The following is a 26,360-nucleotide window of genomic DNA, read 5'->3' as shown; positions in this document are numbered from 1 at the left end:
CCCTTCCCTCTGATATTTCTCAACTATTTGCCCCAATTTCTTCAATTTCAAGGTCTCATTCATGAATAAACTTACACTGGGAGATCCTTATGAGAATCTAGAAAAGTGAATCCATACTGCTAATACAATTCACTTAAATGACGTAACATTTGGTAATATGAACTTTTATGTGACAAGGTTTCATATAGCCTGCAACATACCTACAGGGAGCCCCGTTATCGGCAAGGGTTCTGTTCTTTGGGGCTTAAGGGGAACTGAAAACCACTGATAACTGAAATTCAAGTCTACGCTGCAATCCACCTTATGGTGCCCTAGACTGGTTAATGGCGCATTACACAGTGTCATGGCCAGATATTTCACTATAATATGTAATAATTCTTTAATAAAAATGTGGAATTTCATTTGTCCTCCATCTCTTTATTATCCTATCTCCTACTTAAATAAGTTAAAAAAAGTAAAAGATACAGGCAATTCCTGGTTATTGGCAGGGGTTCAGCTCCCGAGGGTACCGATAAGTGAAAACCGCCATTAACCGGAACTCGGCGATGTACGGTGCTGCAGTTATCGGCACCAAAAGCACCCTTATGGCACACCTTATGACGCCATAAGCACCCTTATGGTGCACAATAAGAACCCTTATGGCGCCATAAGGCGCAGAGAACTAGAACTCTGCCTGTTATGGTGCCATAAATCGTGATTTTATAGCACTAGACAAGCCCCATAAAACAAGACCGTCGATAACCGAGTCCACTGATAACCAGGGACTGCCTATAATGATAAAAGTATTGTTAGTAATGTTATATTCATTTCTTAACTGCATACAGACATAAACACCTGAACGACAACAGTTGTTTTGCTATGAACAACCAAATCAGATAAGAACAGCCGTTTTGCTTGCATTTCAGCCATCGTACGATAGTAAAAAATTCCTGCAGTTATGTTACAAATGTTGTAAAGTAGAATAGGACTGATTTATTTTTACATTATACATTTATTCGCTTTGGAGAAAATATCAGCAGGGATATATACTGACAAATTTAAGCTGCAAAGTTGAGAAAACAATGTTCACACTGCTAATGACAATAAAGTATTGTAAATCAGCTATATAGATGAAGCTCAACTGTAAATAAGTGGAAAAAAGTATTTTACTTTAATAAAAAAAAAAAAATAATGGGCATGAAAGAACACATTTTACTGCTGTAAAGGTAGTATTATGATGAAATAGGGTGAAAAGAGTGAATGGAATCTTAATTTTATTTACGCAAGAAACATGTTCCCAACACCATCTAATAATGAAAAAAGTTAAATTTAGTTCACAAGACGTATTTGTCATATTTCGACTTAAGAACACTTAATATACAAAAAATAACCTTGTCCCATATAATTAGTGAATTTCTGGAGATTTACTGCATTTGTCGGTGTAAAAGACACACCCCTATTTTACGACGACATTTTGTGGAAATAAAAATTTTTAGCATGTTTAAATCATATATTAATTTAAAGATATTAATAGTGATTTTGCATGGAAAAATGTATGATTCTGTGCATGAAATACAATAATGTGAGAGTATACCAAAATATAGTATGGACTTAGTTTGAAATTTACCACAAACAAAACAACTGGAGGCGCTATGCTTTTGTTTACATCCTCTCATTGCAAATGGCTAACAGGCATAACTGTCAACATATCATAAGCACTTTTTGGTAAGTTTGTGATAAAGGATGGATAATTCAGCTTGTTTTTAACATTTTATTATTAATAACACAATTTACTTTAATAATTAGGCTTGTTTTTCAGTTTTATTATTAGCAACAATTTTTGTGCCTACTCATGCTTGCTGTAGGAATGGCATAGCCTAGCCTACAGCGCTCTGTCTCCCACCTGTAATATAGTCACGTTGGATGCAGGGCAGTTTTTAATACATTTAACAATAAAAAAGTGCCTAATATACCGACAAATACGGTATTTAAGCTAACTAGAAGCAAGAACACTGCTCTGAATTGAGTTAAATTTGGCGAAATAAACTTACCTTAGCTGATTTTTCCATATCAAAACACTGATCGCTTTGCTTGTATTTTATAATAGTAACATGAGAATACATACAGTATTGTTGGATACAGTGAAACAAAGCATAACCTTTTAAAAGATCTATGGAAAAGATGCATATTTGTTATGTTTGTATTTTATGAGGGTCTCACAGCACCTAAGCCGCCAATAACCAGACAACGGAGCTGTGAACCCAATATATTAGATAAGCGCCATACAACCGAAACGCTGATAACTGATCCCACCAATAACTGGGGGCTGCACATACATAACAATTTTTAGAGAGATAGGGAAATTACTTACCATTAACATTTTTAATAAATGTTCTTAACGATGCCTGTCGTACACTAGGTGTAACTCTTGTGTACTGAGCTATGTCCTTCATCACTCGAAAATCAGCACGCATTTCATCATTCAAGCCAGTCAAGAAACACAGTTCTGGCATTAAACAAAGAGCTTTGGTAACACCCTGAAAATAGCATTTAAAAAAATGTTAAGAGGATAAAAATACCAGAATTTCTCATTAATACAGTGGATAGCCCGTATTTGCGGGGGATGCGTACCAAACACACCCACGCGAATAGCTAGAATCCACGAATAGTTGGAACCCTTATAAAAATGCTTAAAACTGCCTATTTGTTAGTTAAAACTCAAGAAAAACTCACTAAAAATGTTTATACCTGGTTTATTAAATGGTTTATCACAAGTGTATTTTATGACAACATTAATAAGAAAATGCAGTAATTTGTGGATATTTCTTTTATCAATCTTATTAATATTTGAAAATTAGTTATCGGGTAAATAATTTATTTATACTACAAAACAAACATATGTAAGTGACTGAAATTTTATTGTCATTGTTTTATCTCATTAACTTATTTGAAAATCAGTATGGTAAATTATTATTTTTTTATCATGAAATGTAGTAGTACCATTAAAGATATATAGATACACTTTTAACACTTCCACCAAAACAGAGGGAGAGAGTTGACACTTATGACATAAGTATCTTGTGGGGCAAGAGAGAGAGAGTTATCCTTATTTAAAAAGTGAAATGGAAAGACTATTGTATTTCTTTAAAATACAATCACACATGAATTTTGTAATTACGCTTACAGGCAGTCTGTGTTTATCGGCGATCCGGTTTTATGGCGCTTGTCTAGTGCCAAAATATTGGCGATTTATGGTACCATAGGGGGCCAGCGCCATAAATCGGCAAGTTTCTGGTAATTATAGTTTTTTATAAGTTTCACTTATCAGCAAACCACCTGCCCCCAACCCCCTGGGAACAGAGCCCCACTGATAACCTGGGACTGATTGTATATTATCATTATTTAAAAATATATATAAATATATTATACATAAATGTACCAGAAAGAGAGAGAGAGAGAGAGAGAGAGAGAGAGAGAGAGAGAGAGAGAGAGAGAGAGAGAGTGTTTACATAAATGTTAGTGGCAACACAACACGCTCACTCTCACTCCCCCTCCTGTTACATGACTTGACATATTTGACAGCTCTGGACCTTAGCTTAGTACCTGGATCTAAAAAGAATGATGTGGGATTGAATGGTTTTTCCTTAATTTTTACATAATTTTTCAACTCAAACTAAAATCTTACTGATTCATTATAGTATTTTCTTTAACCCTTTGAGCAATGAAATACTACACCAATTTGGACCATTCAATACCTTCCTTAACCCTCTTACGCCGACTGGACGTATTTTACGTCGACATTTTTTGTCTCCTGTGTGCCGCCTGGACGTATTTTACGTCGACTTACAAAAGTTTTTTTTTAAATTCGCGGAAAAATACTTATAGGCCTACCAGCCTAAAACTTTTGAATCACGCGCCTTGGGGGATGCTGGGAGTTCACGGATCAAGGTGTTGTTTTGTTTACAATCGTTACGCAGGCGCGCATTTCTTTCTTGCCGCACTAAAAAGTATCTGTGACACATCTCGGAAATTATTTCGTCACTTTGACATAATTTTTGTACCATTGTAAATTAGGCGTTACATGAAGTATTATATATGAAAATGTGCGTATTTTTATTTTCATATAAATAACGATAATTGCCAAAATTTCAACCTTCGGTCAACTTTGACTCTACCGAAATGGTCGAAAAACGCAATTGTAAGCTAAAATGCTTGTATTCTAGTAATATTCAGGCATTTACCTTCATTTTGCAACAAATTGGAAGTCTCTAGCACAATATTTCGATTTATGGTGAATTTATGGAAAAACTTTTTCCTTACATCAGCGCGGTAACTCTTCTGAAAAAAATCATACATGCGATTGTGGTAATGTTTGCACCATTTTAAAATTAGCCGTTATATAAAGTTTTTAATATGGAAATGTGCGCAATTTCATGCACAATACAACTAAAAACAACCCATGGTTGTAGCTTTTATCAGTTTTGAGATATTTGCATATAAATAACGATAATTGCCAAAATTTCAACCTTCAGTCAACTTTGACTCTACCGAAATGGTCGAAAAACGCAATTGTAAGCTAAAATGCTTGTATTCTAGTAATATTCAGGCATTTACCTTCATTTTGCAACAAATTGGAAGTCTCTAGCACAATATTTCGATTTATGGTGAATTTATGAAAAAAATAACATTTTCTTTACGTCTGTGCGGTAAATCTTCCAAAGAAAAAATCATACGTGCGATTGTGTAATGTTTGCACCATTTTAAATTAGCCGTTACATAAAGTTTTATATATGAAAATGTGCGCAATTTTATGTAGAATACAACAAAAAATAATTGAAGGTTGTAGCTTTTCTCATTTTTGAAATATTTGCATATAAATCACAATAGAAAAAAAACCACGTTCGGTCAACTTTGACTCTACCGAAATGGTCAAAAAACGCAATTGTAAGCTAAAACTCTTACAGAATAGTAATATTCAGTCATTTATCTTCATCTTGAAACAAATTCGAAGTCTCTAGCAAAATATTTAGATTTATGGTGAATTTAAAAACAAATCTTTCCTTCCCTCCGCGCACAGATTCTCCGCCACAAATCTCCGAAATACGTACGTCCCATTCTCGGAATATTTGCTCCGTTTCATATTAGGCATTTCATAGAGTTTTATATATGAAAATTTGGCGCAATTTCATGTAGAATAAAACGAAAAATATTTGAAGGTTGTAGCTTTTCTTATTTCCGAAATAATTACATATAAAAAATATATATATAAAAAAATTCGACATTCGGTCAACTTTAACTCATCAGATATGGTCGAAAACAGCAATTGTAAGCTAATACTCTTACAGTATAGTAATATTCAATCATTTGTCTTCATTTTGAAAGAAATTGGAAGTCTCTAGGACATATTTATTTATTTATGGGTGAATTTTTGAAAAAAATATTTGTTTACGTCCGCGCGTTACGAATTCATGCATTATTTTGTGATAATATTTTCTCTGTGTTGCTTTTATCGTTTTACAATGTCTTATACAGTGGTACCTCGAGATACGAAATTAATCCGTTCCGAGACGGCCTTCGTATTATGAGTTTTTCGTATCCTGGAACACATTTTACATGTAAAATGGCTAATCCGTTCCAAGCCCTCCAAAAACACCCCAGTAAATTATATTTCCAGGCCTAAAACACATGTTCTAGGGTTACGACGGAAGAAATATGTCTCCAAAAAGGCAAAATACTGTACATAGTTGAGTAATATTCAACTGCATGTAATGTTCAACCCCATTTTTACTGCATATATTAGGACTTTAGCATATGTCCCTTAGCATAAGCCTAGCCTATGTTAGCGGTTGCTACTGTAGCCTAGTCTATGATTCTGACATCTAAACCTAAGAAGCTAAAAGCTTAGAATATGCCAATAAAATGTATAAATAATCAGTATGTACTCATTTCAAATAATCATTAACTATAATACACAAACAAAGAAAAACAAACCTTCCAATCGATTGTTTACTTTCTTACGAGTATCGAACGAGCACCAAGCAATCATTTTTCCTAGCACACAGTAAGCCATAAATTGTCATTAATATCTCTCTTCCACTAATGAAACCACCAAACAGTATAATAACCATTCATTTCTATTCTTTATTCTATCTTTACCTAATGGAGATACCAAGTTACTGACAGCTGTAATGAAACATATGTAATACGTAATGTAATAATAAAAGAGAAGAAGAATTCTAAAAAATACCTATTTGTTGGCAGACTGATATATTTTATATTTTCTGATATCTAATTCACAATTTTTTTATTAAATGTATTGCATGTACTCATTTCAAATAATTATTAAGTAACCATTAACTATAATAAACAAACAAACAAAAAAGCTTCCAAACGTCTGTTTACATCCAGCACTTACTAGTATTGAACGATCGCCAAGCAATCACTTTTACACAGTAAGCCATAAATTTTCATTATCTCTCTTCAACTACTGAAACTACCAAACAGTATGATAACCATTCATTTCTATTCTTTATTCTATCTTTACCTAATGTTTTTTTTTATTAATGTATTGCATGAATAAGTTTTTCAATTTACAGCAACCTTTTACCAATAGAATACTTAAAGCACAAGGGGTAGATGCTGACCAATAGGAGAGCAGGACCTTATGGGGTGACTAGCATCAGGAACCAATGGGAGAGCGGGAGGATGGTGGCGAGTTTACTCAGTTGGCGGCGAGGGAGTTTTAAAATTGTTCTTGGTGGTCCGGGCGAATCTCGGGACTTTACAGCAACAACCTTTCGTATCTTGAAAACTTTTCGTATGTAGAGCAGTAAAATTTTTCGTATTGGCTTTCGTAACTTGGATTTTTCGTAAGTTGAGCCTTTCGTATCTCGAGGTACTACTGTATACCAAAATGATTGCAATTTAGTGTACATTACAACGAAAACAAAAGTAACTTGTTACCCTTAACCGTTTTGCGCACAGCTCGATTTGAATACAATTATATATGAAATTTTGTTTTTGCGCTATCATATATCGCATTATTTATATATGATAATGATCTTTTTTTTCATTTCTGATGGTTGCATACTAAACTTCAGGCAATGACAAAAAAAGAGCCAAAAATGAACTCTTAATCTTGAAAACTAAGTGCGCTGTGATTTTTTGAAAAAAATATTTTTTCCACTTCCGCGCTCACTCCGAAACCCCTCCGGCACACGGGAGACAATTTTTTAATTACCGCTCCGGCGTAAGAGGGTTAATACATACTAATAAAGTATATTAGTGTACATGGTATACAAGAAATACTGTACGTACATACGTATGTAGTAAAATGTGGAACCTTACCTTTCGAGTAAGGCTATCTCCGAAAGTGACAACAGAGGAGGAGGACAAACGGCAGAAAACTTCTTATAGTACGCACACTTAACTTTACGAATCACATTAAAAAATGGCAGGAAACATAAACTAAACTTTACGAAACTCATTAACAAAACTTTAACACTTAACTTTACAAAAAACTAAAATTAATTTTTTTTCTTTTTTTGATTTTAACATTTTTTTTTACTTTTTTATACTTGGTTTTTTTTTTTTTTTTTTTTTTTTTTATATAAAATTTCAATTTCTTCACCACTTTCAACTTTGTTTTTTTGTAGTATCAACTGGATCTTCCTTTTTGCTTACTCCTGCTAGTACTAAAGGCCTCTTTAAAAAATAACTATCCAAGGAAGATTGCTTCTGCCTACTTTTCAAAATGCTCCTGAAACGACTTGGGCAAACGTCATCGAACTGTGCAAGCACATGACCTGTGTAAGCCTTTTCTGGGTGTCTCTTTTCTACAAATGATTGCACCTTATGAAAAGCAGCTAGAGCATCCTTAATTTCTGCAGTTGTCATAGGGTCATCGTCCTCCTCCTCGCCGCTGCTAGAGAACTCTTCTTGAACGACATTATGTTGCATGGCCTCCAACTCCTTCACATCCGTTGTAAGCTCCTCTTGGTGCTCCTCGAGAAGGTCATTGATGTCGTCCTAGTTGACGACCAGCCACATGGACTTGCCAAGTGCAACGATCTCGTCAAGTTCTGGTTGCGAAACAGTTTCAGGATCGTCAACTGTTCCTGAATCTGCAGCACCAGCTTCGCCCACATCAAATCCCTCGAAGTCTCGGGTGGATATGGCATCAGGCCAGTTTCCTCCACAAAGAATTCAAGGTTCACCTCGAAACCTCCTGGTCGATGAGTCGGATGCATATCACAACATCGAAATGCTCCTTCCAAAATTCACGCAAGGTGAGGTTTGTGGTATCGGTGATGTCGAAACATCTCTTGAAAAGATGTTTTGTATACAGCTTCTTGAAGTTCGATATCACTTGCTGGTTCATGGGCTGGAGGAGAGGGGTGGTGTTAGGCGGAAGATAAAGAACCTTGATAAACGAATACTCCGCAAGGATATCTTCCTCGAGGCCAGGAGGGTGAACAGGGGCATTGTCCAACACCAGCATACATTTCAGAGGGAGGCGCTTCTCTTCCAAGAATTTCTTTACTGTCGGGCCGAAACACAGATTTACCCACTCGGTGAACAAAAGTCTCGTTACCCAGACTTTCGCATTAGCCCTCCACATCACTGGAAGCTTCTCCTTAATCACTTTGTGGGCCTTGAATGCTCGAGGAGTCTCCGAATGATACACAAGTAGGGGCTTCACCTTGCAATCCCCACTGGTGTTCAAACAAAGTGCGAGCATAAGCCTGTCTTTCATAGGCTTATGCCCGGGTAGCTTCTTCTCTTCCAGCGTGATGTACGTCAGATGAGGCATTTTTTCCAAAAAAGGCCAGTCTCATCACAGTTGAAGACTTGCTGAGAACTGTAGCCTTCCTTGATTGTCATCTTGTTGAACGTCTTAATAAAGGCTTCGGCCGCTTTCATGTCCGAGCTGGCCGTCTCCCCATGCCGCACTACTGAATGGATGCCAGTCCGTTTCCGGAATTTTTCAAACCACCCATGAGAAGCCTTGAACTCTGGGGTTGGCGCCGATGTCCCTTCTCCTCCGTCGTCTTCGGCATGGGCAATCAAATAGACGAAAATAGTGCTGGCCTTGTGGCAGATTGCCGTCTCCGTTATCATATCGCCAGCGATTTCTTTGTCTTTTATCCAGACAAGCAGCAGCCTTTCCATTTCATCGTGCATATGGCTCCTCTTGCTAGACAAAATAGTCACACCCTTGGAAGGTGTAGCTGCTTTGATGGCATCCTTCTGCTTAAGGATGGTGCCTATTGTCGACGGATTTCGGCCGTATTCCTTGGCGATCACACACAATCACATGCCAGCTTCATACTTTTTAATTATCTCCATCTTTGTCTCCAAAGAAAGCATCCTCTTCTTTCCTACTTCAACTTTCTTGGGACCCATGACTACATATATACTGTACATAATTAAGTTATGTAGTATGTATACGTATGAAGTAAAGTTCTCACACACACGATAAAGTAGTACTACAACGAAATCACCAACAAATTTACGTTAATAAACGAAATTGTATAGAACGAACGGATTCCGCATGCTTACGATACAGATGATGCCGCGAAGTGGACGAAAAAGCACGCCGCTACGTAGAGCACGATGGGAGAGATGCTGACAAATAGGAGAGCAGGATCTTATGGCAGTGACTAGCATCAGGAACCAATGGGAGAGTGGGAGGATGGTGGCGAGTCTACTCAGCTGGCGGCGCACAAGTTTTAAAATTGTTATCGGTGGTCTGGGCGAATCTCGGACTTTACAGCAACAACCTTTCGCATCTTGAACAATTTTCGTATGTAGAGCCACAAAAATCTTCGTATTTGCTTTCATATCTCGAGTTTTTCGTAAGTTGAGCCTTCTGTATGTCGAGGTACCACTGTATAATATTATTGGATGCAGTGAAGTAAAACAAAACTTTTTAAAATATCCGTGGAAAAGATGCATATCTATTATGTTTGTATGTTATCATATGATACTAATATATGATTATTACATACTCGAATTTTATATCTCATGTAAGATGTGACCCCCTTAAAATTAGCTCCAAAATTAGGGCTTCAAAAGTCCATGATATGTGAGTGTATACGGTAGTTACAATAATTTTTTAGCATTTTATTTAATGGTTATGTCAATATTTATGTTTTTTTCTGTAATTTTATTGTATATAAAAATTATTATATCAATGAGCGTTCCCGTAATTTCATAAATGGCATCTTTCATGTTTGGTTGTCAGGAAAGTAAGATTTCCATATTTCAAGTAAATGAACGCAGCCGAGTTAGAGCACTATGATTACTATTATTTTACAAAATTGGTTTCAAATTCAATAATTTGAGAACAATATTAGTCCATTCATGAAAAATGACAATCACAGATAAATGGGTATTAAGGGGGAAACATATTTGACGAGGAGAAATAGCATATTAAGAGTTTTATGAAGCAAAAATTGCCAGGGAAAGTCCATTCTAACAAAGGTTTTCCATGCATTATAGAAAATCATTAGCATTCCTTGTGAAAAGTATTAATATTATGCTAACGAAAACTGAACCCAAAGTTAGGAAAATTATTAATCTTTTCATTGATAATATTATCAAGATTCTTTTCAACCTATAATACAAACAATATGGGATTTTTTAAAAACTTTCGCAGTAACAGCAGGCGACCACCCAAATATCACTGGGTACCTGGAGTAACAGCTACTCTCATCTCGCTGAGGCAGGAGTGGAAAGTGTTAATGAATTGAGAGAGAGAGAGAGAGAGAGAGAGAGAGAGAGAGAGAGAGAGAGAGAGAATTATTATTTGTAAATTAGTCAATTTAAAGTCCACGAAATGGGACATATTCTACATCTGGGCATTTTTACTCCTTTTGATGCTTTTGGACGTATATGTCTAGGGAAAAATATTTCTAAAAAAATCTTGAAAAATAGTTCAGGTTATTCTACCAACATGTACTTTGCAAAGCATGTTGGAGGGATGCAGAATGCTTGCAAAGTGGCTCCAGCATAGAATGGGCATACCTTAGGACCTCATGACATTGTTGGAACTTCACTGTTTGGTGGTGTTATATATATAAAAAAAAAAAAAAAAACTCTTGTTCTCTGAAGGTATCTTTTGCTAAAAACTTTTTACATAACTTGTGAAGCATGTACTTTGGTTTTAGTTTACTCAAGATGCTTGCTTTTATTAAGATTTTTGTATTTCTAATTTTTATCATGAAAGATTTATATACATGTACATATATGTATATAAATATCATAAAATGGAAAGATGTTACGCATACAAACACACTTCCCTTACTTGTCATGAAGACCCATCTGTGACACCTAGAAATCTATAAAAAATTTCTTATAAATATCCTCTCCCATATTTTTTCTTCAAAACATTAAACTACATTAAAATCCAAAACATTAACGACATAAAAATCAGCTATATGATAAAAATATTTCAAATTACTGGCACTAGTTTTGTGCTAAGTAAAATGAGACATGGTATACAATTTTTCATTTTCAGCTACACTTGATACACAAATTTTTATTTTCATCTACACTTAACTACATTTCTTCTAGTTTTAAAAACTTCTGGGTATTTTGATGATCTGATAATGAACTTCAAACATTTGCTATAGTTTAAGGACTCTAGAGCAATCTAAAAATCTTTCTTTGTGTAGCCTAGTGGTAACTCACGTGGCAACAAGAAAAATAATTTTTTTGTTTTGAATCAATATTTACTCCTACATGTTTTATCCAAAATATATATGTAATACTTTTTATTATAAATAAAAGGAAATTTTATCACCTATATGAAAAAAATACTGACGATCCTGTCACTAATATAATCAGCCGAGAAGAGCCTTTATGAGGCTCAGAAGTCTGGATAAATTAATCCTTTATAATAATAACCTGTCAGTGATAGGTTTTGTGCAAATTCATGTTATACAAATTTTTATTTTCAGCTATTCTACCTTTATTTGTTCTTACTTTTTAAAAATATCTTTGGGGGATTTTGATGACCAAATGATAAAGTTCAAACATTTTCCCAAACAACTAGATCAAAATGAGCACTAGAGTAATATTAAGAACTTGTGTGAGGTTAGGGTCCAGACATTTCAAAAACATCTTAATTGCCCAGAGAGAGAGAGAGAGAGAGAGAGAGAGAGAGAGAGAGAGAGAGAGAGAGAATCATGCTCAGTATGGGTTTGTTTGTTTGTATGGTGCTTTTACGGGACCAACAGCTTAAAGTGACTTCCGAACCACGTTGAGAGTGAGCTTCTATCACCAGAAATACACATCTCTGACCCCTCAAAGGAATGCCCGAATATGGTGTCCCACCTGGAATGAGCTTAATAGATGCATAACTATATTGTAAGTGTGCTGTAATTATATCATAAAAATCAGTATTTAGTGACATACACAATATGAAAAAATAGTAATTAGAGAATAAATAGTGTTGCTGTACAAAGAAAAAAGCAAATTGATAATTATTTAAAGATATGGTTAAAAGAAAAAATCCGCAAATTAGTAAAAGTTCTCCGTGGAAAAGTGAATAATGTGTTCCACAAAAACGTGCGACAAAGTGAACTGCAGAAATGTTAAACGCGTAAAACCACGGGAGCACTCTAAATGTAAAGGAGAAGGCTGCAAAGATATTGCTTATCAATATGTACAACTGGGAAAAAACTCACAAGAGTATATATAATATTCTAAGAGGTCCACAATAATAAAAAATGTTGCGAATTTGTGTATAATTAAAAAACCCTTTACAAAGCTTTTGAACCCTTTTCACTGAAGAGCAGTAGGTACAGAAAAGGGTGAACATCATTCAGTACAGGTGAGAGAATTTAAGAAATTCACTGAGAAAAGGGTGTATATAATGCAGTACATTTGAGAGAATTTCAGAATTTCACTGAGATAATGAGAAATTTTCCATTTTTTTGTTTGTTTATACTTTCATCCTTGAGGGACTCATACCACATATGCCATCCTGTGCAGCTTCTGTCATGTTTAGTGCCAGCCCCTCAGGGATGAACATAAAAACAGACACAGATGGTAAAAACCTCACCATCCCAATAGACTTCTAAATTTATCTCACTTGTATTACAGTATATACACCCTTTTCAGTTTTCTGTAAAAGAAAGCTATTGTGCAGACTGTCCATCCATGGGCATCATTTTCTGTTCTTCCTCAGATCTAAAAAACTACTCAGGCTAGAAGGCTGCAAATTGGCGTGGTGATCATCCACCCTTCAATCATCAAACATACCAAATTGTAGCCCTCTAGCCTCAGTAGTTTTCATTTCATATAAGGTTAAAGTTAAGCCATAATTGTGCTTCTGGCAATGCTAGCTATAAGATAGGCCACCACGGCCATCTGAGAGTTTCATGGGCTATGGCTCATACAGCATCATACCGAGACCATTGAATGATAAATGTATTTTCAGTGGCCTTGATTATACGTTGTAGGGGCTGTAAAGAAAACTCGAATGTGCTGAAGTTTCTTCAGAGCATTTTTACTTATTTTACATTGATTATAGTAAAAGAATATTAACAATATCTTCATGCAGCTGCCTCCTTTAAGTTTGCAAAAAATATAAATAAAAAATACTAGTGGAGATATTAAAGACATAAATAATACGTAATGCCACATACCTTATCCTTGAGTTCTTTTTTGGTAACTCGATGTAGTAGTAATGGCTGCTTTGGGTCCTTCAATTTTATATCATACACATTCTTGTAATAATCAATGTAACGTATCTGTAATCATAGTACACATATTTAATCTGTTATCATCAAGACCATTAATAATCTGAGGAGGAGGAAAGTTTAGTGCTTGAATGATTCTAATCATCACATTCACTGGCTCAAAAAGCCAATTTACTTAAGAGGATATACAGTATATACTCGTGTAACACACAATCTTGCATATCATGCGATTCCCAAATTTTCACCCTAAAACAATGATTTGATCATGTATCTCATGTAACATGCTAGTTCAATTTTTGAGACCAAATTACAATAGGCTGACTTCTTTTCCTTTTGTTTATCTATCCCATTTTCTAGTTAGGCTAACCCCTTCTCCTCCATCTCTTTATCTATCCCATCTAGTTAACCCTCTTACGCCGAAGCGGTAAAAAAAAAATTGTCTCCCGTGTGACGGAGGTGTTTCAGAGTGAGAGCGGAAGCGGAAAAAATATTTTTTTCAAAAAATCACAGCACGCTTAGTTTTCAAGATTAAGAGTTCATTTTTGGCTCCTTTTTTTGTCATTGCCTGAAGTTTAGTATGCAACCATCAGAAATGAAAAAAATTATCATTATCATATATAAATAATGCAATATATGATAGCGCAAAAACGAAATTTCATATATAATTGTATTCAAATCGCGCTGTGCGCAAAACGGTTAAAGGTAACAAGTTACTTTTTTTTCGTTGTAATGTACACTAAATTGCGATCACTTTGGTATATAACACATTGTAAAACGATAAAAGCAACACAGAGAAAATATAATCACAAAATAATGCATGAATTCGTAACATGCGGATGTAAACAAATATTTTTTTCAAAAATTCACCATAAATCTAAATATTGTCCTAGAGACTTCCAATTTCTTTCAAAATGAAGACAAATGATTGAATATTACTATACTGCAAGAGGATTAGCTTACAATTACAGTTTTTGACCATATCTGACGAGTTAAAGTTGACCGAATGTCGAATTTTTTTATATATATATATGCAATATTTCGGAAATAAGATTACAACCTTCAAATATTTTTCGTTTTATTTTACATGAAATTGCGCACATTTTCATATATAAAACTCTATGAAATGCCTAATATGAAACGGAGCAAATATTCCGAGAATGGTACGTACGCATTTCGGAGATTTGTGGCGGAGAATCCGCGCGCGGAGGGAAGGAAAGATTTGTTTTTAAATTCACCATAAATCTAAATATTTTGCTAGAGACTTCGAATTTGTTTCAAGATGAAGATAAATGACTGAATATTACTATACTGTAAGAGTTTTAGCTTACAATTGCGTTTTTTGACCATTTCGGTAGAGTCAAAGTTGACCGAACGTGGTTGTTTTTCTATTGTGATTTATATGCAAATATTTCAAAAATGAGAAAAGCTACAACCTTCAATTATTTTTTGTTGTATTCTACATGAAATTGCGCACATTTTCATATATAAAACTTTATGTAACGGCTAATTTAAAATGGTGCAAACATTACCACAATCGCACGTATGATTTTTTCGGAAGAGTTACCGCGCGGACGTAAAGAAAATTTTATTTTTTTCATAAATTCACCATAAATCGAAATATTGTGCTAGAGACTTCCAATTTGTTGCAAAATGAAGGTAAGTGCTTGAATATTACTAGAATACAAGCGTTTTAGCTTACAATTGCGTTTTTCGACCATTTCGGTAGAGTCAAAGTTGACCGAAGGTTGAAATTTTGGCAATTATCGTTATTTATATGAAAATATCTCAAAACTGATAATAGCTACAATCATGAGTATTTTATTGTTGCATTCTACATAAAAATGCGCACATTTTCATATATAATACTTCATGTAACGCCTAATTTACAATGGTACAAAAATTATGTCAAAGTGACGAAATAATTTCCGAGATGTGTCACAGATACTTTTTAGTGCGGCAAGAAAGAAATTCGCGCTTGCGCGCCTGCGTAACGATTGTAAACAAAACAACACCTTGATCCGTGAACTCCCAGCATCCCCCAAGGCGCGTGATTCAAAAGTTTTAGGCTGGTAGGCCTATAAGTATTTTTCCGCGAATTTTAAAAAAACTTTTGTAAGTCGACGTAAAATACGTCCAGTCGGCACACGGGAGACAAAAAATGTCGACGTAAAATACGTCCAGTCGGCGTAAGAGGGTTAAGAATGTTATGTAATTTTACCTGTTTATTATATCTGCATTATTGTGACTTGTGTTTACCGCTGTTCATCTATCTTTGTTCTATTTTTGGGTAATATCCATGTCTTATTTTATTGTTTTTTAATAAACAGCGCTTGTGACCTGGTTCTAAGCGCCTCATTTAATCTTCACACTCCAGGCTAATATACGTACGCTAATGCATACACCCATGACTGGGCTAAATTTAAGGATGACCAATTTTAAATGAAAATCACCAATGGAACGAGGACAAAATTCATATGCTCATGTTATAAGAATAAATATTAAAAAAACAATTCTGTAGGTTCCAATGGAACGACGACAAAATACATATGCTCATGTTATAAGAAAAAATACGTATTCTAAAAAATTTCTCTGCATTCCACGGGAAGTTGAAAGTTAATATTTCCCATACAGTGTAGGGCCTTTTTCCCTAAGACAGTTGTGAACATATGCTAATTTTACCAAGTTATGTGTTTTTCAAGTTAAAACAAACAAATTTTTTTTTGTCAAATTATAAATGCATATGATTAAGCGTGTAGAAAATACAGTGCTGCAGTTTCAAGTAAAGATATCCAGATATGCATTTAACATAGGTTTGCTTTTTTTACTCTATTGTTCCAAATTCTTCAATATAAATTTTAATAAGCTTATCATTGGTTAAAAGCTCTTGAAAAGCACTTTCCAATGAACCCAAGAAGCACGTGTATCTCTCATGCGATAGAAATAAGCATGCATGCCATGTGCTGAGACTGAATGATTTCATGTCTTTGCCATGAGGTGTGTAATAAATTTTACCACTAAAGCCTGTTGAACCCCTTATATTTAATACAGGCAGTCCCCGGGTTACGACGTTCCGAGGTTACAACGCTTTTCAATTATATTTATCAGACATTATTTCCAGGGTTACGACGCATGTTCCAGGGTTACGACACCTACAACGCTCATCTGGCAGATGAATATGACACCAAAAATGCAAAATAATCAATATTTGAAGGTTTTTTTTTTAATGAAAAATGCCATAAGAATGCAGTTTACATAGTTTTTCATGCACCCAAAGCATTAAAAGTACGGTTTTCTTAGGATTTTTGACGATGTTCCGGCTTACGACGCGTCTCAAGAACGGAACCCCCGTCGTAACCCGGGGACTGCCTGTATCCTTCAAAATATCAAAGTCTTCATACTCTACGTTGCATTTTATGCACTACCTAGGTCTTATCACTTTGCTATCCAGTTTGTCACCTAGGGATTAACCTTATCACTGTGACACAATGGACTTACATTGTAATTATGTTCACTTATGCTTATTGCTTACTTATATTAGTCATTATTACAAAAAGAAATACACTTCTTGATATAAATACAGTGGTACCTCGACATATGAAAGTCCCAGCTTACGATATATTCAAGTTACGAAAGCAAATACGAAGATTTTTTTGGCTCTACATACGAAAATAATTCAGGTTATGAAAGGTTGTTGCTGTAAAGTCCCGAGATTTGCCCGGACCGCCGAGAACAATTTTAAAACTCGTGTGGCGCCAACTGAGTAGACTTGCCACCATCGTCCCACTCTCCCATTGGTTCCTGATGCTAGTCACCGCCATAAGACCCTGCTCTCCTATTGGTCAGCATCTCTCCCATCGTGCTCTACGTAAATGTGTTCTTTGGCCACTTGGTAGCAGCATCGTGATCGTAAGCACACGGAATTAGTTCGTTCATATATGATTTCGTTTGTTAACGTAAATTCGTGTTAGTGATTTCTTTGTACTACTTTATCGTGTTGTGAGAGAACTTAATTAGCATACTACATAACTTAATTATGTACAGTATAGTCACGGGTCCCAAGAAAGTTGCTGAAGTTCACGGAAAGAAGAGGATTCTTTCTATGGAGACAAAGATGGAGATCATTAAAAAGTATGAAGCTGGCATGCAGTTGAGTGTGATCGCTAAGGAATACAGCCGAAATCTGTCGACGATAGGCACTATTCTTAAGCAGAAGGATGTCATCAAAGCAGCTACACCTTCCAAGGGCGTCACTATTTTGTCCAACAAGAGGAGCCACGTGCATGATGAGATAGAGAGGCTGCTTCTTGTCTGGATAAAAGACAAAGAAATCGCTGACGATATGATAACCGAGACGGCAATCTCCCACAAGGCCAGCGCTATTTGCGACGATTTGATTGCCCAGGGCGAAGACGACGGAGGAGAAGGGACATCAACGCCAACCCCAGACTTCAAGGCTTCTCATGGGTGGTTTGAAAAATTCCGGAAACGGACTGGCATCCATTCAGTGGTGCGGCATGGGGAGGCGGCCAGCTCTGACACAAAAGCGGCCGAAGCCTTTGTTAAGACGTTTGACAAGATGACGATCAATGAAGGCTACAGTTCTCAGCTAGTCTTCAATTGTGATGAGACTGACCTTTGTTGGAAAAAAAAATGCCTCGTCGGACGTACATCACGCAGGAAGAAAAGAAGCTACCCGGGCATAAGCCTATGAAAGACAGGCTTACGCTCACACTTTGTTCGAACGCCAGTGGGGATTGAAAGGGTGAGTCCCCTTCCCCTACTGTCTATCATTCCGAGACTCCTCGAGCCTTCAAGGCCCACAAAATGCTAAAGGAGAAGCTTCCAGTGATTTGGAGGGCTAATGCAAAAGTCTGGGTAACGAGACTTTTGTTCACCGAGTGGGTAAATCTGTGTTTCGCCCCGACAGTGAAGAAATTCTTGGAAGAGAAGCAACTCCCTCTGATATGTCTGCTGTTGTTGGACAATGCCCCTGCTCACCCTCCTGGCCTCGAGGAAGATATCCTAGCGGAGCATTCTTTCATCAAGGTTCTTTATCTTCTGCCTAACACCACCCCTCTCCTCCAGTCCATGGACCAGCAAGTGATATCAAACTTCAAGAAGCTGTACACGAAACATCTTTTCAAGAGATGTTTCGACATCACCGATACCACAAACCTCACCTTGCGTGAATTTGGAAGGAGCATTTCGACATCGTCATATACATCCGACTCATCGATCAACCTTGGCAGGAGGTTTCGAGGCAAACCTTGTATTCTTCGTGGAGGAAACTCTGGCCTGATGCCATATCCGCCCGAGACTTCGAGGGCTTCGACGTGGGCAAAACTGGTGCAGATTCAGAAACAGTTGACGATCCTGAAACCCTGAAACTGTTTCGCAACCAGATCTTGACGAGATCGTTGCACTCGGCAAGTCTATGGGGCTGGTCGTCGATGAGGACGACATCAACGACCTTCTCAAGGAGCATCAAGAGGAGCTTACGACGGATGACCTGAGGGAGTTGGAGGCCATGCAACATAACGTCGTTCAAGAGGAGTTCTCTAGCAGCGGCGAGGAGGAGGAGGACGACCCTATGACAACGGCAGAAATTAAGGATGTTCAAGCTGCTTTTCATAAAGTGCAATCATTTGTAGAAAAAAGACATCCCAAAAAGGCTTACACAGGTCGTATGCTTGCGCAGTTCGGTGACGCTTGCCTGAGTTGTTTCAGGAACATTGTAAAAAGTAGGCAGAAGCAATATTCCTTGGATAGTTATTTTTTAAAGAGGCCTTTAGTACTAGCAGGAGTAAGCAAAGAGGAAGAACCAAGTCATACTAAAAGACAGAAAGAGCAAAGTGGTGATGAAGTTGAAATTTTGTATAAAAAAAAAAAGTACGTAAGTATAAAAGAGTAAAAAAAAATGTAACAATCAAAAGAAAATTTTTTTTTTTTTAATATTAGTTTTTTGTAAAGTTAAGTGTTACAGTTTTGTTAATGTGTTTCGTAAAGTTTAGTTTTTATGTATGTTTTCCTTACATTTTTTTATGTGTTTTGTAAAGTTAAGTGTACGTACGTATCTGCCATTTGTCCTCCTCCTCTGTCGCCACTTTCGGAGATAGCCTCACTCGAAAGGTAAGCTTCCACATTTTACTACATACTTATAGTATTTCTTGTATACCATGTACAGTAGTACCTTGAGATACGAAATTAATCCGTTCCGAGGCGCCCTTCGTATCTTAGACCACATTTTACATGTAAAATGGCTAATCCGTTCCAAGCCCTCCAAAAACACCCCAGTAAATTATATTTCCAGGCCTAAAACACATATTCTAGGGTTACGACGCCGATCCGACGGAAGAAATAAGACTCCAAAAAGGCAAAATACTGTACATACTTGAGTAATATTCAACTGCATGTAATGTTCAACCCCATTTTTACTGCATATATTAGGACTTTAGCATATGTCCCTTAGCAATAAGCCTAGCCTATGTTAGTGGTTGCTACTGTAGCCTAGTCTATGATTCTGACATCTAAACCTAAGAGCTAAAAGCTTAGAATATGCCAATAAAATGTATAAATAATCAATATGTACTCATTTCAAATATTTATTAATTAATCATTAACTATGATACACAAACAAACAAAAAAAAACCTTCCAATCGATTGTTAACATTCAGCTCTTACCCGTCTTACGAGTATCGAACGAACGCCAAGCAATCATTTTTCCTAGAACACAGTAAGCCATAAATTTTCATTAGTATCTCTCTTCAACTAATGAAACTACCAAACAGTATAATAACCATTCATTTCTATTCTTTATTCTATCTTTACCTAATGGAGATACCGAGTTACTGACAGCTATAATGAAACATACGTATACATAACGTAATAATATAAAACAGAAGAAGAATTCTAAAAAATATGTATTTGTTGGCAGTCTGATTTATTTTATATTTTATGATATCTAATTCACAATTTTTTTTATTAAATGTATTGCATGTACTCATTTCAAATAATTATTAAGTAACCATTAACTATAATAAACAAACAAAAAAAAGGTTCCAAACTTCTGTTTACATCCAGCACTTACGAGTATCGAACGATCGCCAAGCAATCACTTTACACAGTAAGCCATAAATTTTCATTATCTCTCTTCAACTACTGAAACTACCAAACAGTATAATAAACATTCATTTGTATTCTTTATTCTATCTTTACCTAGTTTTTTTTTTTTATTAAATGTATTGCATGAATAAGTTTTTCAATTTACAGCATCCTTTTACCAATAGAATACTTAAAGCACAAGGGGTAGATGCTGACCAATAAGAGAGCAGGACCTTATGGGGTGACTAGCATCAGGAACCAATGGGAGAGTGGGAGGATGGTGGCGAGTTTACTCAGTTGGCGGCGCGGGAGTTTTAAAATTGTTCTCGGTGGTCCAGGAGAATCTCGGGACTTTACAGCAACAACCTTTCGTATCTTGAAAACTTTTCGTGTGTAGAGCTGTAAAATTTTTCGTATTTCCTTTCGTATCTCGAGTTTTTCATAAGTTGAGCCTTTTGTATGTCGAGGTACCACTGTACACTAATACACTTTATTTATAGGTAATTAGCAGTACGTATAAGTTAGGTATTAAATGGTCCAAATTGTTGTAGTATTTCATTGTTTATAGGTCAATTTAACTTTATTATGAAATTTACTGGGGTGTTTTTGGAGGGCTTGGAACGAATTAGCCATTTTACATGTAAAATGCGGTCCAAGATACGAAAAGCTCATGATACGAATGCCGCCTCGGAACGGATTAATTTCGTATCTCGAGGTACCACTGTACTTTTATCATTCTCTTTTGCTGTTTTTGAACTAATATAACTAGAAGAAGGGATAAAGTTAGGCTATTGTAATTCGGTGTCTCATAAAATCTGATTATCATAAGAATTATCGTTACTTGAACACTACAGCTACCTGTACACTGTATAACACCTTTTAATATCTTTACATACTCTTGACACCCAAAGGATTAAAGCTTGGCTTTTTTCACTTTACAGTATTTATAATACTATAGTATACTGTACAGTAAATTCTATAGATCTATACTGCATAAATATCATTTTACTTATTGCGCCATCGCGGGATTAAGGCGCCATTTGACTGGTCTAGGGCGCTGGTAATTGGTCTAGAATTTTGAAAGGAGGTGTGCGGCGGCTGTAGGCTTTAAAATTGCTTAAGTGTCGAAAATCAGCGTCAGCGGCCAGGAACAGAACCCCTGCCGCTAACCGAGGGCCGCCTGTAAACAGAAATTACTAGATTGAATAATATATACTACTAAATTTACTTTAACATAATGCAACAAATGTCATAGATGACAAGATATTGTCATGGAAAATTAAGAGATTACACTTCAATATGGCGAGGTGGGCATTGTGATACAAAGCTCTCTTCACCCTCTGCAATAGCGGCATACTGCACATGGCGATTTCACGCTTGTCCATTCCATGTTTATAGTTCTATGGTCTACACGATGGGCCTGTTGACCAACGGAGGTTTTTCTCTGAAAGGAGTAGAGTAACCCTCCTTGAGCACTTACACTATCCATTCCTCTGCTAAGATCAAAGGTAGGAGACCCAAGCCTCTGATCTGTTGAACAAGTGTGATGTTCAACTACCAGATTTCTGGGCCTTCCAATAGATGGAAGGCAACATCACTGATAGAAGATAAGCTTGGATGAACCCACATTATCTAGGACAAGAACACTAAAGATAACCAACGGGTTTGTTCATTGTTAGCCTCTTTCTTCCCTTGCTAGGGAGAGGGTAGGAGTTGCATCTATTAATCCAAAAACAGCTAGATTATAGACAGAATACTTAGTCATCCAGAACACCTGCATGCACATCCGTCGAGCATGACAGCTTGCTAACCCTCCCTTAGAAGGGTATAAAAAAGAAGCTAGGAGGCCAGTCCCACACACACACCTCCTCTTTGTAGCCATACACCTTAGGCGAGATGCTACCTATTCTCAATAGCTGGGTGATCTACATGACTGCTGAATAGCCACCACAGAACCAAAGGATAAGTGTGTGAAGATCCATGGGCAATGTTCAAAAAAATAAACAGAACCAAAGGATAGTGTGTGATGATCTATGGGCAATGTTAAAAAAAAAAAAAAAAAAAAAAAAAAAAAAAAAAAAAGGGCCGAATGTGGTCTGTTGTGACTGCATTTCCATCCTTAGCACCAGTCCAACAGGGACAGACCAATGCCCCTGACCATATGAAATCTTGCCCAGAATGTATTGTTGTCCATCATGTCAGCTGAGGAGTATGTGTGTGTGTGTGTGTTTGATCATACTTCAAGTCAAAAGAAATGGAGCTCCTAGACACCACTTCTTGGGTGAGTCGGAACCAAAAACAAGTTGTCAGCACTTAGTTTGGAAGTGAAGGCCTAAGTGGTAATGCAAAAGGCCTTCAGGCACTTGGTAGCCTTCAGGGTCCTTAGAAATAGAATGCTCATACACTGTTGATCTCCCAACAAATCAGGCAGAAGACTTGAATAAAGGATGTGAAAGACATCTAAATCTTCATTACTATAAATACAGTACTGTACTCTTTTCTGACTTCCACAAATGATTACCTTTCTCCAAAAAACATTTGTTTTTAGAATTACGGACCAGAGATTGCAAACCTGTAAATTCCTGTTTCTCTACTCCCCAGTATCAGGAGATCCACAAGTTTATTGGAAATCACAGAATGCAGAAAACATTGAAGAAAAAACATTTGTCATATTATCTGTTTACACTTGTTTCCACTTGACTGCCGGCTTGCTATTCCACTCCTCAAATCTTGTGCTGCATATCAAGAGCATGGGCACAAATACAAAATGTTAACATACCTAGGGAACGAATTTCACTACTGTACAATAACGATATCACAAAATTGTATATTGTATTGGAAAGCTATAAATGGAAAAGCATGTTATAAGATTCTTTTACATACTAATTCTCTAATACTACCTGCACCTTTAAGGTTTTGAGAATTCAGGTAGGGTCTAACAGAACAACTGTGAGGTGCAAGCAAGTGTAAATCCATTTAAGGGAACTATCACCAACACAAAATAATTATGAATAGAATTCCAGTGTGAAATAAAAAGAAAGATAAAATTCCATATTCAGCAAGAACTCAAGATGAACAAAAATACTTACAAAAAACTTCAACTACCACAAACACAAAGCTCTGCTGTGGGGTCTATCTATAAGAAAAGTAAGCAAATCTGTACGAAAGGGGATCTTCCCCCACAATTCAACTATCAAGTGTCCCACATTTCAAGTTCCAGAGCTTGGCATCTGCTTAGACCAGTTGAGAAGTCTACTGTAAAGTTTTAAGTTCATTCAATAGCTAAGAGAAAAACTCTTACCTCTTCACCGCTCCTGAGAGTAAAAGTTGACTCTGCATTCTGGTCAAAGAGGATATCGTCTATTCTATATGTTTGGTTATTGTACCTAGTTAGTACAATAGCCCCGACTAATTCTTTAGAAACACGTTCTTTGAAATTTCCTTGCTGTGATTTAAATATGTCAGACCTGAAAGAACAATTTCCAAGTAAGGTGATCAATGAAAGTGAATACATGATGTTTATATATCAGAAATATTTTATATGCAAACCCATCAATCATATAAAGATCAAACTGGTTGCAATATCTTTAAACAAGTCAAATCTTAAATCCAAAGATGAATTAAGCATAATACTGAAGGGCTGCTTTAGAGCATAAGAACTTGCAAACTACTGGTTGACAGCAAATACTCAATTCACTCTATTGAACACCTTAGATCTCACAGCAAAACATGGGAGTCAGAGGTGGTCCCAGTACATGACTGATGGGTATGCATTAAAAAAAGCTAATTTCTATTATAAAGAACTTCATTTTTTAATATCATACCCATCCACTATACAGGGCATAAATCTCAATTTAGACTTGGCAAAGACCAATCAATATACTGGATCACTTAGGAAAGTAATAGGTCAGAACTAAGAGGCCAAACAATATCCTTGCTGTAGCATGAGTGACCGAACACCCAAAAATAAAGGTAAGGGTTATTAAAAGAAAAAAAAAAGGGGGGGGGGGCACTATTCTGGCCCCTTACAATTTAGCAAATCCTCTGGTAAAGCACTTTAGTCTAATTCCAATTCTAATTAAAGCTGCCACTCCAGCACTTACCCACTAACTGCCAGATAAAACAAAAATATAACCAAAAAGGCTTCCAACTTAAAATCTGGACTAGTAAGTGGTGTAGTGCAAAATATTATTATTTCCTAATAAAATCAGCTGGGCATTAAATTTTTCCCTTACACTCACTTCAATAATAAAAAATACTATTTTTACAACCTTGGATATAGATTCAACATTTCTCTAACTTGTCATAAACATGTCAATCACTCTTGCAGTCAATCACTCTTGCATATACTATCTTGCAGTCAATCACTCTTGCATACACTAAAGTGAAATTTTTACTTTTAAATACCATGGATGTAAAAATTAATTAAAAAACTAGTGAGCTCTAGAAGTCTTCTAAACACCAGTTCCAGCTTACATGACATCATAGCAGGTTTCTGTTTGCAAGGTACGGTGAGACACATCAACCATCAGCATTAATCCACCTTCCATGAAATGAGCGGCTGTTATGTATCCTGGCCAAATTTCTAACCTTGGAAAAATAAACAATTAATGGGATTAATAAGTTTCTTGTTTCATTTGTTAGCATACCAAATCTACCTCATTACATATACAGGCAGCCTCCGGTTAAGGGCAGTGGTTCTGTTCTTGGGGACACTATGCTAAACAAAATTTGCCTCTAACTGAAATTCAAAGGTCTACAGGCGTCACAATCCACCTTACGGTGACTTAGGCTTGTTAACGGTGCCTATTTTGCTCTAATATGTAATAGCTCTTTAATGAAAATGTGGAATTTCATTTACATATCATTTACTATGGTCTGCCTGATAAGAATACAAATTTTTAATGTCAACTCACTGGTAAATCTTGGCCTAGTATATGAGAGAGAGAGAGAGAGAGAGAGAGAGAGAGAGAGAGAGAGAGAGAGAGAGAGAGAGAGAGAGAGAGAGAGAGAGAGAGAGAGAGAGAGAGACTTTTTTCAGACTGTTAGCATTTCTTCCATCTCTTTATTTATCATATCTTCTAGTTAAATCAGTTAAAAAGGCATATGACAACGATAAAAGTATCGTTAGTACCATTATAATCGTTGATTAAATGCTTCAGCCATAAGCAACGGAACGATAAGAGTTGTTTTACTACAATAACCAAACCAAATCTGATGATAATGTTTTGCTTGCATTTATGTGCGTGTATGATAGTAAAGAATTACCATAATCATGTTACAGGAGTTAAATATTTTTGCATTAAACCTTTATTTGGTATGGAGAAAATATTGGCAAGGAAATATAGTACTAAATTTAAGCTGCACTTGTGGCTGAAGCTGAGAAAACAATGTTCACACTGTCACTGCTAATGGCTTTAAATTATTGTGCATCAGCAACATGGATGCAACTATACTGCGAATAATAGTGGAGGAAAAAGTATTTAATAAAAAATACTGGCCACAAAAGGACACATTAACTGTAGTTATCACGCCAATAACAGCTAAGTACAAAAATATCGTATTATTATG

General features: G+C 36.2%; 1 protein-coding gene across 2 annotated transcripts in view; it reads right to left on the bottom strand.

Annotated features, from left to right (window-relative positions):
* The window catches only part of LOC135225711 (protein argonaute-3-like), a 470,090-nt gene that overhangs the window by 299,238 nt on the left and 144,492 nt on the right, over positions 1 to 26,360 (bottom strand). For both annotated transcript variants that reach the window (XM_064265079.1, XM_064265078.1), the window contains exons 7-10: positions 25,266 to 25,379; positions 24,091 to 24,256; positions 13,635 to 13,739; positions 2,351 to 2,516 (exon numbers count right to left, since the gene is read on the bottom strand). In XM_064265079.1, the coding sequence (XP_064121149.1) occupies positions 2,351 to 2,516; positions 13,635 to 13,739; positions 24,091 to 24,256; positions 25,266 to 25,379 (551 nt within the window). The remainder of the gene's footprint in view (positions 1 to 2,350; positions 2,517 to 13,634; positions 13,740 to 24,090; positions 24,257 to 25,265; positions 25,380 to 26,360) is intronic.

The sequence above is a fragment of the Macrobrachium nipponense genome, chromosome 13 (genome assembly GCF_015104395.2).
Source record: "Macrobrachium nipponense isolate FS-2020 chromosome 13, ASM1510439v2, whole genome shotgun sequence".
NCBI classification, from domain to species: Eukaryota; Metazoa; Arthropoda; class Malacostraca; order Decapoda; family Palaemonidae; genus Macrobrachium; species Macrobrachium nipponense.
The sequence above is the reverse complement of the archived record's forward strand: the minus strand, read 5'-3'. Positions and strand labels throughout refer to the sequence as shown.